Source organism: Petaurus breviceps, unplaced genomic scaffold (genome assembly GCF_028583685.1).
Source record: "Petaurus breviceps papuanus isolate PSGF00001 unplaced genomic scaffold, PetGlider_PUasm1.0 174, whole genome shotgun sequence".
NCBI lineage: Eukaryota > Metazoa > Chordata > Mammalia > Diprotodontia > Petauridae > Petaurus > Petaurus breviceps.
In genome coordinates this window covers 13263518-13280316 of record NW_027185761.1, presented here as the reverse complement: position 1 = coordinate 13280316, position 16799 = coordinate 13263518, and the positions used below count along the sequence as shown (strand labels likewise).

General features: G+C 42.4%; 1 protein-coding gene across 6 annotated transcripts in view; it reads left to right on the top strand.

Moving 5' to 3' along the window:
* Positions 1–16799, top strand: part of FBLN2 (fibulin 2) — a 211105-nt gene that overhangs the window by 137092 nt on the left and 57214 nt on the right. For all 6 annotated transcript variants that reach the window (XM_069083766.1, XM_069083768.1, XM_069083769.1 and 3 more), the window contains 2 exons: positions 10871–10982; positions 16453–16582. In XM_069083766.1, coding sequence (XP_068939867.1) covers positions 10871–10982; positions 16453–16582 — 242 coding nt within the window. The remainder of the gene's footprint in view (positions 1–10870; positions 10983–16452; positions 16583–16799) is intronic.

Below are 16799 nucleotides of genomic sequence, written 5' to 3'. Positions count from 1 at the left end.
AGCTCTTAGTGCTGTGCCTAACATAGTAAGAGCTTAATAAATGTTGACTTGGTTTGACTCATTGCTCACTATGCAATGGAGTTCTTCACCTAGCTAGGTGTTGTAGCTCCCTACTAGACCATAAACATCACAAGGGCAGGAACTCGGTCTTAGCTGAACAGTGTCTGCATAGTGTAGGCACTTTGTACATTTTTTTTGTGGACTTTAAATCATTTTTCATTCCTAAGGATGTGACTGAGGTCATGTGGGCTAATTGAAAGAGCATTATTAGACCAGGACTCAGAAGACCTGTGGGCATAGGACCCAGGTGCTAACCTGTTTGGTTATTCTAGATCTAAGCTCTCCTGACTCCCTGGACAACGTGCTTTCTGTTATACCAGTAGTGATACAGAGCAAGAATGCTACCTCTAGAGACAAAGGGTCTGGGTTCAAATCCCATCCCCAATACTGACTATTCATGTGACTTTGGGCAAGTTACTTTACAACCTTAGTTTTCTCAGCTGTAAAATGAGAAATAGCCTGTGAGGTCATGTTCTGCTCTAGGATCAAGAATGAATTGGAACTCCAAAAAAATTTAAGAGATGTCCAGTGATCCACGGTGATGGACCAATTCTTAAGGCAGCTGATGGTGTAATTGTTAGAGAGCTGGGCTCAGAGTCAAGAAGACCTGAGTTCAAATCAGCCTCAGATACTTATTAACTATGTGACCCTGGGCCAATCATTCAACATCTGCTTGCCTGGGTTTTCTCAAATGTAAAATGGTTCTCATCAAGAACAAAGGACAAACTATAATAACAACAAAATGGTGATAATAAAAGCAACTTTCTTGCAAGGCTGTTGTGAGGATCAGATAATTGTTTTTTTAAAAAAGTATTTAGCACAGTGCCTTGCACATAGTAGGCATTTAATAAATGTTTATTGGCCTCCCTTCCCCTTTGATTGGTGGCATTGCCAGCTCATGCAGGTAGGTACACTCAGGAGATACTTCTGAGTTTTCCCATCTCTAACATGAGGGGGCTGGAACTGTTGATTGCTCTGGTCCCTTCCAGCTTTGACATTCTCTGTTTTGATGAGTCACAGCTGAAGTAAGAGCTGGATGCCTGACTCAGGGAGTGAGGACCCTGAAATGCCAACTCCTCCGCCTGCCAGGGCTTTTCAGAGGGACACAGGACCAAGTCATACTTACAGGGCAAGGCAAAGAACAGGAACACACTTTTTTGGCTGCCTATTAGCAACGGTGAAAGGGATGCTGCTGGAGTGGTCATGACGAATTGAGTCCCCATGTGTATCAAAGAAGGACAAAGGAGGGGGATGTGGTGGTGGGTCAGATCACAGCTTCTACCCATTAACTCCTGGCTCTCTCCATTGCCAGGAGAAACTGTGGGTCTCCATCTTAGGCTCCTCCAGCCCTTGTACCAACAGGGATTACAGGATTAAATGGAGTAGGGATACAGAGGGAGAAAGCCATCGGAGGCTGCTGAGTTGACTATTTATTTTTAGTCTTCAACATTCATTTCCACAAGATTTTGAGTTCCAAATTTTCTCCCCATCTCTCCCCTTCCCCCTACCTCAAGATGGCATGCAACCCCCCCACTCTTTAGAATCTTTACAATCCTAATAAAAATCAATAAGTAACCTAAACATCCTGGGGGGAGGAGAGGAGAGGCAGAAGGCCAGGTTGAATCCCAGAGATCCTGACATTCTTAAACACTGCACTTCAAACACCTAGCGCCCCATTCATTCCCTAAGTCTGTTGACAGAATGCTAAACAGTTCACTTCCCCTGCTGCTCAGAAGCGATCAGTCAAAATCCTGCTTGAATAGATTTGCCCAGGTGCAAACCTGTTATGTGGTCAGGCCTGAGATCTGGGCATTTCCAGGTATGTTTTAATAGTTTTATTATTGCAAGGGAAGGGTAGGGATTGAGAATGATTACGGGAGCTCATTTTGTGCCCCCTTGCCTCCCAGGCTGTAACAATGCTATTCTCAGCAGCCAGTGGCCCTGTCACCCTGTGTCGGCAGAGCCATCTTTCAATGAAGGTAGCTGGCCAGACTCTTGTCCTTTCCCTGGTCACTGCTTCTGTTGAGGGTAGATTGCAAGAAAGGGCTAGAAGGAAAGTGATGGCACCTTATGTTTGATTCCTATGTTCTGGTCTGACCACATTTAGAGTACTGGAATGAATTTTGAACCTCACTTTTTTAGGAAGAACACTGACAAAAGAGAGGGTCATTTGGATTTTGTTGTTCAGTTATTTTTCAGTCTTTCTGACTCTTTGTTGACCCCATTTGGGTTTTTCTTGGCAAAGATACTGCAGTGGTTGGCCATTTCCATCTCTGGTTCATTCTGCAGATGAGGAAACTGTGGCAAACAGGATTAAGTGACTCACCCAGGGTCACACAGCTAGTGTCTGAAGCCAAATTTGAACTCAGGAACATCAGTGTTCTTGACTCCAGACCCAGGGCTCTGTCCACTGCACCAACTACCCATCCCCCCTTTGTTCTAGGAGTTGTGCTAAGCTCTGAGGATACAAAGAAAAATCTAAAGACAATCTCTTCTCTCAAGGGGCTCAGGGACTAATGGAGGTGATGACACACATTAACATGCAAACAACTATGTACAAAAAGACACAGACAGGAACGATTGGAGGTAATTGAGGGATAGTGAAAGGCCTGTGGACCATGCCATACAAGGAAAGGGTAAGGAAACCTTGAGGTCAGGGCCTCACCACCTCCTTCCTGCCCCACTGCCCCACTGACCCTCTCCCACTCCAGCCAGTGCACCCTCCAAACAGTTGCCAAGCAGATATACCTGGAGAGTAGATCACACTATGTTTTATCCCGGCTCAGGAAGCCTCAGTAATTTCCTATTACCTTGAGGGTGAAATACAAACTCCTCGGGCATTTAAAGCCCATCTCGCTCTCCTTCAGACAGTTTTCACTGTTATTAGCCCTCATGCAGAATACTTCCTGTATGGCCCTTCCCTTGTTTCCCGTACACAACATTCTGCTCTTGGCTCTGCAGCTTCTCACGGGCTGCTCCCCATGCCTGGAATGCCCTCTCTCAGCTCCACGTTTTGGAACCCATAGCTCCCTTCGAGGATTAGGTTAAGTGCTGTTTTCTATAGGGAAGCCTCTATTGATAACCCATTTGTCAATGCTCATCTCCACCCAGAAATTTGATTTCATTTATATACTTTGGACTTTCTTATCTGTGAACATGTTCTTTCTCTACCCACACACTCCCCATCCTCACCCCAGGAGAGTGTAAATTCTCTGAGACAGAGACTAATTCATCTTTTGTCTTTTAATCCTCAGTGCTCCAGTGCCTGGGTATAGCAGGGCTTAATTGAATTGGCATATAGTGGTAGGCTTGTGGAATCAAATTGAACTGAATTGAGAAGAGATTGGCTAGAAAGGACATGACAGATGCCTTCAAATATTTGAAGGGATGCCATGTGGAAAGAGAGATCAGACTTGGTCTGCTTGGCCCCAGAGGGCCAGACTCGGAGCAAATGTGAAAAGGGAGGGAGTTTCAGAAGGGCAGATCTTGATCACAGTAAGGAAAAAACCTCTGAACCACAAAGAGCTGCCTAAAGTAGGTTGGGATGCCTTGGGAACTGGTGGGTCCCCATGCCTGGAGGTCTTCAAGCAGATGACCACTAATGATGCTCCTGTACATGCCCATGGGACTTCTGTGGAGTAATAGGCTGGGCCAGATTGCCTCTGAGGTCCCTTCCCACCGATCTCCAGAGAATGAGTCTGTGATTAGTGAGTGCTTTCCTATTCATTATCTCATTTTCTTTTCACAGACTTTTATCTTATTTTGTAATAAAAGGTCCTTTGATAGGGAACATATTTGCCATTCTTTTTCCTACCACCAACAAACTGGAGAAAAAATCTGCACACACAAAAAATGGAAGGAATCACTCATATCAGTTCCTTATAAATACAGTAAAGTGAAATTTTCATTCTTTTTCTTATCTTGGTCTTCATGGTCTTTTCCTTTCGTATGCACTAACCTTTCTAGACAGTTCCTTTCCCAACTCTTTTTTATATTTAAATGTTTAGGCATTTTTATCATCACAACCCCACCTCATATATGAAGGTGAGCCTCATGCCCTCTGCTGCTGGTATTTAGTGCCCCTCTCTACAGTCAGCAACAACAGCAACAAATATACAGCATTTACTATGTTCCAGGTGTTGTGCTAAGTTCTCTATAATTCTTAGGTCATTTGAGCCTCATAACAACCCTGGGAGGTAGGTGCTATTATTATCCCCATTTTACAGATCAGGAAATTGAGGCAGATAGAGGTCAGATGATTTTCCCAATGCCCCACAGCTAGTAAGTGTCTGAGGACAGATTTGAACTCAGGTCTTCCTGACTCCAGGCCCAGTTCTTTACCACCACTGTCTTTAAATTGAATCAATCTATCTATATCTATCTATATGTATATCTATACACACATATATGTATATATGTGTGTTTATAGCATAGTATATAATTATGCTATATTAATTAATATTAATTCATATGTTATATATCACAATTGATTACATATTTATGAGTACATGTTTCCTCTAATAGAATACCCTTCTTGGGGGCAGGGACTATTTAATTTTTGTCTTTGTATTCACAGTATTTGGTAAATAGTAGGTACTTTGTGTTTTCTAAAAATCATTCCTATATTTTGTTTTTTCCATTAACTAAATATGACAATATACCCCCCTTTCCCTTCTCCTAATGTTTATTGACTGATTGCCAACCAGTAAAGACTTAGCTCTTTGGGTCAGAAACTGGGATATTATGATCAGCTTTAGGCATACTATTTTAGGAAAGATCCTGATAACCTGGACCAAGTCTAGAGCAGGAAACTGTAATGTTGAAGAGCTTTATGAGGACTGATTGAAGGAACTGGGGCGGGGGGTGATGACATCTTCAATCATCTGAAGGTCTGTTACTTAGAAGTGGAGCTAGGTCTGCTCTGCTTAGCCCCAGATGGTAGAACTAGGGGTATTTGGTGGAAATGGCAGGGCCAAATTTAGGCATGTTGTCAGGAAAACCTTTCCAAGTATCAAGGTTTTCCTAGTATGGAAAGGGCTGCCGCTAGAGGTGTCGATCCCCCCTCCTCCCACCAGAATCTTCAAGCAAACTTTGGATAAGCAAACTTGTCAGGGATGCTGCAAAGGGAATTCTTCTGTAGGTCTTATTTATACTAGATGGCCTCTGAGGCCCTGTCCAACTCTGAGATTCTATAGCTCCCAGGTCCCACGGATCCTTCTGTTATTACGCTACCCCATCCCTTAGGGTCAGAAGCTCCTTTATCCTTACTATCTAGGAGTGGTTCATTGCTGTCACCTATAGTCAGTGATAAAGGGCCCTGAGACTTCTCCCTGACCTCTTGGAGGAAGAAAACAAAAACCATTGTTGGGCTCCCATCCCACGCTGACCTTCTATTGATTATAGTGGAGGATATGTTTTTTTCCTCAAATGTCCTTATAATTTGTTACCTTCTCCCTGGAGTCTCTGAAGAGACAGGAAGGTCCTAGCAGTCTCAGAGCTCCCCAAGAAATCCCACTTTGGGTCCTTCTACCCCCAATCCCTGAGACAACCCCAGAAGAAGGCACAGGGCTCTTTCTTTGGAGACCTAGGCTCTCCCATCCAAATTCAGTCTGCCTGGCAAAGTCCTCTCACATTGTCAAGACACACATGATGAATATTGCCTCAGGTCAAGCTCATAGCTCTGGTAAAGGGTTTGTCATCCTGCAGTATATTTTACAGCCATCTGTCCTGCCTGCTACTTCCCTTGTTGCTAGTCTATAAGTTCCAAGGACAGAGTCCTTGGCGGTCACTGTGAATTTTCACTCCCTACTAAGGCAGCCAGTCTCAGCAGCATGATGAAGTCACTTTAACCTTCTTTATTTCTACCCAGCTAAAATGAGCTTCTTGACATGGGAGATAAACTGCTTCAAGTGTGAGCTCTGAATAACAAAATCTGGCACTTATATCCTGCCCTGAGTGGGCTTAATGAAAGTTCCCCAGAGAGAGATAAGGAAGGTCACATATATTCGTGTGCTCAGCCTAGCCCCGGCTGGAGTGTTATAACGGAACTGAATGAATTCGAGAAAAAGGAAAGGGGGGAAAATGGCGGGGGTGGCCATTCTCTGGAACTTTTGGATGATTCTGCCAAGGTAATTTTTTTCATCATTTCCACGTCCGGGCTTTCATCCCAGCCAGCATTTACTCTTTGTTTCTGGCTCCTGGGAATTTGACATTAAAAGCTTGATTCCTCTGCTGCTGAATTTTCTCCATCATGTGGGGGCACCTGTGCTTGGGGGCTGCCTCAGCACCATCATTTGCAGGGGTGGACAGCCTTTAGTTTGAAAGGAAAATCCTTCCATTCATTTGTTTGAAAAGGGGAAAAGAGGGGGTGTGAAAGGCATGATGAAAATCACATGGAATTTACCCAATATTGAATGGGGCTCCTCCTCCAATGAGGAGGTGGATTGAGAAACATTTTCACTATGTACAAAAGAGAAATAATCTGAAAACCAAAATCCTCCTCAAAATAGTCTCGATCTAGAACAGGAAGGGATCTCAGAAACCAGTGATGCTAACCCACTTATTTTCCAGTTGAGGAAACTGAGTCTCAGAAAAAGGATCCTAGACTTAACTCTGGTCCCACTCATTTTCCAGTTGGGGAAACTGAGGCTCAGACAAGTAAAGTTACTCAGGATCATAGGATTATAGACTTAGAACCAGAAATGACCTCAGATGCCATCACGTCCAACCCTCTCATTTTGTCCAAAGTCACACAGGTACTAAATGTCAGAGGCAGAATTCAAAACCAAGTTGTCTGACTATGAATCCAGTGCTATTTCTATAGAAAACATCCTCTCTGACTTTCCAGATAGGGTTTCTTCTATTGTGGTTCACAAATGCCATTATCCAAGGGGAAGTTGTGGCATTGTCGACCAGCTCTTAGCTTGCACTCGTCAACATCTCCCCAGTTCAGATGGAGCCCTTGGAAAGCCAAGGTTGCCAAGGATCCAGAGACCAGCTCTCTAGCTCTAACCCAATGCCAAGCTCATTCTACCTCCAAAACTTTGCTCATGCTCCTCTTGCCCATAACAGTCTGTCCTCTTCACTCGGTGTGTCAGATGGCTGCAAATTCTTTTATAGCCAGGTAAGCATCATGAAGCTTTCCCAATGATGTCATCTTCTTTGGAACCACTTAAGCTTCCTAGAATCAGAATATCCTTGGGCCTTAGAGGTTTTGTCTTTTTACCCCAGGGCCCAATAACACAGTACCAGGCACATAGTAGATACTCTAAAATGTTTGTTGATGTGAGGTCTGGTGATGCAGGATTTGGAAGCAGGTCAGAAGTGTTTGACCTTGTTGCAGTGGGTATCAGAATTTTCTTACGTATAGTCTCTAGAGAAGAAATGAGTCTCCAGACAATGAAAAGATGGGACGTGTTAACAGATGGGAAGGAGGGTAAAGCAAATACTGTCTCACCAATAATCTAGTATCCTCTGGGCCACGGTGAGTGGCCCTAACTCCCACATTTGTAGGAGTGATACTTCCAGCTCTACAAACCAAGACAGAACTAGGAAGAGAAATAGATCCATTCACAAGGCAGGCAGTCCTGGGCCACCCTGGCAGGGAGCCTGATCCTGAATTTTGTTCCCAGGACTTTTAGGGGGTGTTTTCCTAGGCCTTGTTCCGTTTGTTCCTCATGATCTTCCAGGACCACATTCCTAAATGATCACAGAAAAGTGACGTACACCCCTTAGTGCAGGCTGTTGCCAGAATTCCTCCCTTACAGATGGGGAGTGACTCATTTTGTGACAATTCTGGGGATCCGGGTGGGACCTTGCCATTGCCAGAATGCTTTCTTCTTAGACCATGCTCTCCTAAGTCATGCAGAATTCATGTGTGGCCAACATCCTTCTTTCTTCTCTCTTTCTGTCTCTCTCTGCCTTGCTTTAATTTCTTCTCTGTTCCACTTTCTTTCCCATTTACTATCAAGTTTTAATTAATAAGACTAGGAATGGGAGACTCCATCTAAGCAAATGCCTTGGGAAACTGAGAATTAATACTAGACCACTTTTTTTTGTTTGTTTCAACTCTGGTCACTGAAAATCTTTCATACCTCCTTTTAGTTCGCGTTCTTTTCTTAGTGAGTAGAGTCTTCTGAACATGCCTTGCTGATAGAGGAAATGGTAGGGTACCAGGGTCATCATTGTGAACATTTGGCATTCCTCTGTATGTCTTGTGTGTTGCCTTCCTTTCCACACTTTACAATCCAACCAAATGGGCTGTCTTGCTGTTTTTCACTTTCTTGTTTTTCACTAACATTCTAATTTTCATCTAATTTTCACCCCCAAGCTTGTTGAGGCTTTTTTTCCGCCTGGGACGTACCCCTTTCTCACCTCCATGTCTTGACCTTCCCCAACTATGTCATCTTCATTGGAGCCACAGAAGCTCTGTGGACTGAAGTCCCCAGGATCAGACTTCCATAGATGTGAAGTTGGAAAGGATCAGAGGATGATAGACTTAGAGTTGGAAAGCTGTTTAGAAATCATCAAATTTAAGCCCCTCATTTTATGGATGAAGACACAGAGGCTTGGAGAGGTGTGCAAGGCCTTGTACAGTGGCTCACCTAAAGTGCCACCTTCTGCATGAAGCCTCTCCTGCTCTGCTCCCTGCTTCCTGCTCCCCCTCCCCTTGCTGACATCACCTGGTTTTACTTTGTATGTAATTTGTGTCTCCCTTTTTTATGTATTTTCCCTGATAGAATGAAAACTCTTTGAGCTGTTTTATCTCTGTTTTCCTGGCACCCAGAATGGTTCCTGGTACATGGTATAGGCTTAACAGCATTCTTATTGGTTGATTGACTGTGCAGGAAGGTATAGGTGGAGAAGGGCTAGGGATCAGGAGAATATGTCCTGTTCCTGGGATATTTGCTAGGAACTGGATTTTAAGGAAATCTCTGATCTCAGTTTGGTGGATTTTTTTGGGGGGGGGGGTATTTGCCCATTTTCCAAAAGAGTTGAGTATGCATAAATAATATGCAGGGGCGGGAAACCTGTGACCTTGAAGCCACATGTGGCCCTCTAGATCCTCAAGTGCAGCCCTTTGACTGAATCCAAACTTCACAGAACAAATCCCCCTAATAAAAGGATTTGTTCTGTAGAGATTGGACTAGGTCAAAAGGCCACACTTAAGGGCCTAGAAGGCCACAGGTTCCCCACCTCTGGATACAGAGGGTTCAGAAACACTGATTGTTGTAGGGGATACCACGATGTTCTTCTATATAAATTCTTGAGCAGAGATGAGTCCTTAGACTCACCCCCAGTGAACCACCTATTCACGTCTCTCAATCATTTGCAGACTTGGGGAATCTAGAAGTTAGAAAGGTAGAAAGTACTGGTGTAGAAGGCATGTACTATAAGAATTTAGTTTATTACTGCTTCATAGATTGAATGAAATGATTAAAGTACCCACTGTGTGCAATGCACGATAGTTACTGTGAGGGCAATTATGAAGATAAGTAAAATATGATCCCTTAAGCTCAGGAGCTGATCAGTTGGTTGAGAAAGATGGGATGGATCATGGTGGTAAATGTTACATGAAATATACACAGGTAACTGTGAAACCTTTGTCTGAGACTCTCATATGACATGGAGGGCCCAGGTGCCTTTTGGGGGACCTCTCCCATCTCTGGTTCATAGCTTCCACCCAGAAGATCTAGAACTTAATATATGACCATAATTTGTAGAAGGTTGCCATAAATCTTTATGAGCAAACAGCCCAAAAACTCAAAGAAGAAAAATTTTAGTGCTGGAAAACAAAACAATTCAAAAACAGAACTCATGGAAAATGAAAGCTTCCTCCAATGGGAGGTCCTCCTTATATAAATCTGCAGAACCTAGAGCCATTTGCAGTCCTACACTATCACCATATATATCAGATATGATGACTCCAAACTTTATTCCTTTTTTAAATTCAGGCACATATCTAGGTGACTTTAGTGGATAGAACCCGAGACCTGGAGTCAGTAAGATCTGAGTTCAAATCCAGACTCAGACACTTACTAGCTGTGATACCCTGGGCAGATCACTTAACCCTGTTTGCCTCATTTTCCTTGTCTATAAAATAAATTGGGGAAGAAAATGGCAAACCATTCTAATATTTTTGCCAAGAAAATCCCAAATGGGATCATGATGAGTAAGACAGGATTGAAAAATGACTGAATCCACACACATAGTTGGTATGTCTCCTGCACTAATGAGTACTCCCCATGTCCAACTTACAGAAGTTTAACAAAGCTTTCACAATTTCCTCCTGTGTCTATCATGTCCTCAGGGGTAGCAAAAAGCATGCACAGTCCCATGAGTTGGTACAGTGGAGTGGATGGAGTTGGCCCCACTACAAATAGAATTATAATAACATAAAATGGAATAAGATAGATGCATGAGAGGGATATAAGGTACCATGAGGGCAACATTAGCTTCAGTTGGCTTCATGGATGAGGTGAAATTTGTGTCACATCAAAGGATTGTGACCTATGCTGGCATCTCATTCCTGGTCTGGAAATGGATGGTTCCTAGGAAGGAATTCTGGGAGACAGAATCCCTGTGTTCTTTGAAGCTTTCTCATCCTAAGGTTACTTCAGTACTAAAGCTTCCTTGGTTTGCAAAAAGTCTTTCCAGACATCAGAAGGAGGGTGTCCCACAGAAGGAAATTAATCTTCCAGCTTTTAAAATGTCCTTTATCAGCCTGTTTTTCTGGGTTCCATCTCAGTGGCTATGGTCGAAGAACATGAAGAGAACAAGTTCCTAACCCAACCTTCCTTTTTTTCTTCAGGTTCTACCAAAGACCTGATAGAGACATGTTGTGCTGCTGGACAACAGTGGGCCATTGACAATGCTGAATGCACAGAGATACCTGTGAGTGGGGCTGATGGTGATGTCTGCAGGTAAGGCAGAGACCTCTTTCCTATTGGGACCTTTTACCTTTAGCCAGAACTTTTGGGCTAGATTTCAGTGGGTTCTGAGGATCCCAGGAATGATACACTGAAGTTTTACAATGTCATTCAATGTCCTTTTAGTAGCTAGGGAGGCAGCATAGTGTTATGAAAACCTGCTGAATGGCAGCTAGGTAGCTCAGTGGATAAAGCACTGAGTATAAAGTCAAGAACTTCTGAGTTGAAAGTCAGGAAGATCTGAGTTCAAATGCATCCCGTGGAACTCTGTAAAAAAATCACTTAACCTGTGTTGCCTCAGTTTCCTTAACTGTAAAATGAGGATAAAAATAAAAAGTATAACTGGTAAAGGGAAAGAAGGAAGGTGGGAGGGAAGGAAGGAAGGAAGGAAGGGAGAAAGGAAGGAAGGGAGGGAGAGAGGGAGGGAGGGAGGAAGAAAGGAAGGAAGGGAGAAAGGAAGGAAGGAGGGTGGGAGGGAAGGAGAAAAGGAAGGAAGGAGGGAAGGAAGAAAGAAAGGAGGGAGGGAGGAAGGGAAAAAGGGAGGGAGAAAGGAAGGAAAGGAGGAAGAAAGGAAGGAAGGGAGGAAGAAAGGAAGGAAGGGAGGAAGGAAGAAAGAGAGGGAGAGAGGGAGGGAGGAAAGAAGGAAGGAAGGGAGGGAGGGAGGAGGGAGGGAGAAAAGGAGGAAAGATTTATTAAATACTACTCTTTGTCAGGCACTGTGCTAAGTGCTTTCCAAATATTGTCTTATATGATTCTTGCAATGACTCTAAACCATAGGTGCTATTGTTATTCCCATTTTACAGTTGAGAAAATTGAAATAAGTGACTTACCCAGGGTCAAACAACTAGTAAATACCTGAGGTAGAATTTGAACACAGGTCTTCCCAACTCCAGGCCCAGCACTCACTCTACCTCCTAGCTGTGCCTCCAAGCTCCAAAAATCATTGCATAATCCTCCTTATCCCATTCCATACCATGGTCAGTAAACGTTGTATATAAAGACACTGTTCTGGGGATCATGTACTTTCCATTCTACATGAGGGAGTGGGAAGGGGAAGGCTCTGGGTTGCCTGGCAGTGGGCAAGCATATCATTTTCAGTGACTCCAAGACCCAGGCATTAGTGCATCCTTGTTCAGTTCAATTCAATTCAATCTGGTTTGAAATGCCAGATACATGCATTATCCTGGGAACTGGGAATACAAAGAAGAAATCTGACTGTGCCCTTAGTATCCTCCCTCCCCAAACTACCCAGCATTCATTTTGCTTATATCCTGTATTTACCTGAATATTTATTAGAGTATAAGATTCTTGGGGCTTTCGCTTTTGTTTTTGTATTCTCAGCACTTATGCTGGAATTATTCCAGCTCCTGGTGCTTAATAAATGCTTATTAATTGACCAATTGGTTGTACTGGGGGTGGGGAGAGAGGAATACCAACATGTAAGCAAGCAAATGAATACATAATCTTTACAAAGCAATGTCTGGTATGGGAACAGAATGGAAGAGCCTGAGATAAGGAATTAGAATGAAATATTCACCCAGGATCATGGGCACCCAAAAGGAACTCTTGTTTTTCAGCTTCATGGTCACAAGGCTTGAGTGGTAACATCTCCTTTCACACTAGCCATGCTAAAGGCTGCGTCCAAGCATTGTTCTCATCCCTCTCTACCTCAGTGGGACGAAATTGCCCTTTTCAAGAGCAGAGTGGTGGTGACCCATGCTACTGCCGCTGCTATGGATGTGTTATTCTGGTCTCCTTGGCAACCAGGAAATCAGAGTGATCCATCCCTCTGGAGAATGGAATCCAGAGAGGAGAGGAGAGGGGTGGTCAAGGGGAGCTGGATGTGGGAATCCATTCCTTCAGCTCTGAGACTTGTGCATCCAATCCTACATCAGTTTCTGATACTTGTCTTTTCTCCACATCTTACCCATGTGTCTGTTCCTCTCCATCCTGAGGACTCACACATTCCTTCTCTCTGCCTTTTAGCTATAGATCTCCCTCTCTATGCTGTGGCTGTCCAGACTCTTAACATCTTAAGTCCAGACTGCATCCATGCTCTTTTACATAGACTACGTACTAAATTTTTGTTGAACAGAATTGGAATGAGATAGTAGATACAAAGTGTTTTGAGAATATGTTATACAAGTACTTAAAACAAAATTTAAATCTAAGAATGCTTATATCAATAAAATAGAGAAAGAACAGATTAATGAATTGGGCATGCAACTAAAAAAGCTAGAAAAAGAACAAATGAAAAATCCCCACTTAAGCCTCTCATCCTGAACACTTCTGATTTCCAATTTACTGTCTAGTCTTGTCAATTCTTCTTTTGTAACATATCTCATATGTGTCCTCTCCTCTCTCCTGATACTGCCACCACCCTGGCGTAGACCCTCATCACCTCATATCTGGACTATTGCAGTAGGCACCTGGTTGTTATACTTGCCTCAAGTATTTTTTGTTTGGGTTTTTTTTTGGTCTTCTAATTTTTTTTTAAAATTTAGACAAATACTAAAACTTAAATACATGATAAGAAAAGAAAAAGAAACATTATAAACTTAAATATTAAACCTAAATACAAAATAAGAAAAGCAAAAAAAAAAACGTCATGTGCACAGCAGAACATAGGAAAGGATTCAATATAGATAAAAATAACTTATCATTTCAAGAAAGGCTATATATTAAATACTGTGCATTAAGTTGAAAGCTGTCCATCTTTACTTCCTTGTAGGTTTTCTTTTGTTCTCTGCTGTACACTTTTTACTTTGTTCTTTGTTCTTTATCCTTCAAGTCTTTCCCGGTCCATCCCTCACTCAGCTGTTAAACTGATGTTCTTAAATTAAAAATCTGACCATGTTACCTCACTGCTCAGTAAGCTCCCTATCACCTCTAAGATCCTTTGCACTTCTCAGCAAGGTCCCATCCCCCTGTAACAAGATCATCATGTGATAAAGTGGAGGTTGACTATGGGGTAGACTAGATGGCCAATTCTGTGAACCTGAAAATCGTGAATTGGTCTGATATTGAATAATTGATCATTTCTTCCCATAGGGATTTCAATACGTTGAAATATCTGTTATTTTTATTGTTGTAGGTACTCAGAACATCAGCCCATTTCACCTCTCTCCCTATACACATCCTATCAGATCTCTTGAGTTGCCATGGTCAAATTACCTAGTAACTAACTTTTTGGTCTTCAGTGTTGTTGTATATAGCAAGACAGCAGACCTAACCTTATAACTTTTGCAGAGTAGTAGGACCTACCAGAACTTGTAGTCTATTGACCTAGATTTCTTTTTTTTTTTTTGCTTTTTGGAGGGCAATTGGGGTTAAGTGACTTGCCCAAGGTCACACGGCTATTTTTTGTGTTAAGTATCTGAGGCTGGATCCGAACCCAGGTCTTCCTGACCCCAGGGCTGGTACTCTATTCACTGCACCACCTAGCTGCTCCTTGACATGGATTTCTAAAACTATCTTTTGACTATGATAAACCACTGCAGTATAACTTTTAAGGAAAGTTTTCAATACTAAGGGGAAATTACTTTGGGTCCCCTTGATCTTTTTCAAAAGATTATGTCTAGAGGAGTCATGAGACTTTAGAGCCTGTCACCTGACCCTTCATCCCTGACCAATGACTTGTTTTCCTCTCCATTCTTTTTCTCTGAGGGAAAGGAACATTCCTGGACCATGATCATGATGGATCAGCACCTCCCTCCCTCCTTGGCCCTAACATCAGCCAGTACTGGCTTAATAATAGCTTGCCTAGGGGTGGGGTGTCTCTACTCCTTATGAGCTCATGGCCTTGAGCCAAGAAGCTGTCTTTCAATGAAGGCACACCACCTGTTGTTTTTCAGTCCCAAGAAAAGCTTAAAAATTTACTTTTCTTTCTGAAAAAGAAAAGGGAGCTAGATTCCTGGGAGATGCTTTGGTGTATTTGTTAGAAAGGATCACAAAGGACTAAGTTGCTATTATAAAATATAAATACCTTCTATTTGTATAGCATATTTTCTAAAATGGAGTTAAGTATTCTATTTCTTCTTCTGTTAATCTGGGCAATTTATATTTTTGTAAATATTCATCCATTTCACTTATATTGTCAGATTTATTGGCATACAGTTGGGCAAAATGGATTCTAATTATGGCTTTAATTTTCTCTTCATTGGTAGTGAATTCATCCTTTTCATTTTTGATACTGGTAATTTGATTTTCTTTCTTTTTTAAAAATAAAATTAACCAATGTTTTATCTGTTTTACTTGTTTTTTCCCCATAAAACCAGTTCTCAGTTTTCTTTTTTTCTGATTCAATGGTTGTCTTATTTTCAGTTTTATTAATCTCTTCTTTCATTTTCAGGATTTCTAATTTGGTGCTTAAGTGGGGATTTTTCATTTGTTCTTTTTCTAGCTTTTTTAGTTGCATGCCCAATTCATTAATCTGTTCTTTCTCTATTTTATTGATATAAGCATTCTTAGATTTAAATTTTGTTTTAAATAAGTACTTGTATAACATATTCTCAAAACACTTTGTATCTACTATCTCATTCCAATTCTGTTCAACAAAAATTTAGTGCGTGCCTATCGTGTGTGATAGAGTGTAGTGTAGAAGATAGCAAGAGAACCTTGGAGTGAGGAGGACCTGGGTCTAAGTCCTGCCTTCTGTACATACTAGCCACATGCTAGAATTGTAGCAGCCACTATCTGCTACGTAGTAGCAGAGCAGGTGCTAATCTGTATTAATAGAGGGACTTTCCTCACAAGGAATTCCCTACATGCATGAAATCACAGAACTTCATCATCATGACCACCACCCCACCCCTGCCTATTTCCCTATTTGAAAAGACACACACACACACACACCATGCATTGTGCTAGTCGCTGTCAACATAAAGTATAAAGAAAACAGTTTCTCCCCGAAGGGACTTTGAGAAGAATTTGGAAGCATACAAATAAGTGATACAAGTTTTGGTAGAATGTGATAGAGGACAATTCTCATGACCAGGCTCTATGCCTTTTGTAGGAAAGGAGCCTGGGTTTTACATGATAATTATTCTACCCAAGGACACACAAGTCTTTGGGCAGAGCTGAGACTAGAACCCATGCCTCTTGCCTCCAAGGTGAGTGTTCCTTGTACACAAGGCAATCTACTAGGTTATGACCCCAATTTTACCAAAGGACTAGCTGTTTGCCCTGGAAAGAAAAATCTTCTAGTTTAAGCCCCTCAGAGGTGGGGTGGGGTGGAGTGGAGTGAATGGAGGCATCCTCTATGCACAAAGCCTAGGTCAGGTGAGCATGCATCTCAACTTTCAAAGAGGATTCCTTTGAAATCAGGGGAGAGGGGAAAGATATGACTGGGGGACAGACCTAGAGGCTATTTATGTCCATTTTCATCATCTGAGTCATTAGTTTCCAGTTAATGCATCCATCCCTGCTCCTCCCTTCCCCTGCCCCCAACCTGTCTGTGTTGCAGGATTGCCCAGAAGCAGTGCTGTATCTCCTACTTGAAAGAAAACAGCTGTGTTGCTGGGATGGTTGGTGCCAAGGAAGGTGAAGTCTGTGGGCCTGAGGAGAATGATACCTGTGGAGTCTCCCTGTACAAGGCAAGACCCAGCAACTCTTTGGTTCTTCTCTTACAAGTTATTCTCAATTCAATTTTACTTTTCTAGCTTAGGTTTCCTTCCTTCAGCTACGTACTTCTGATGGAGAAGTCAGATGGATAAATAGATAGATAGATGGATGGGTGGGTGAATGAGTGGATGGGTAGATGGAAGGATGGATGGATGGATGGATGGATGGATGGATGGATGGATGGATGGA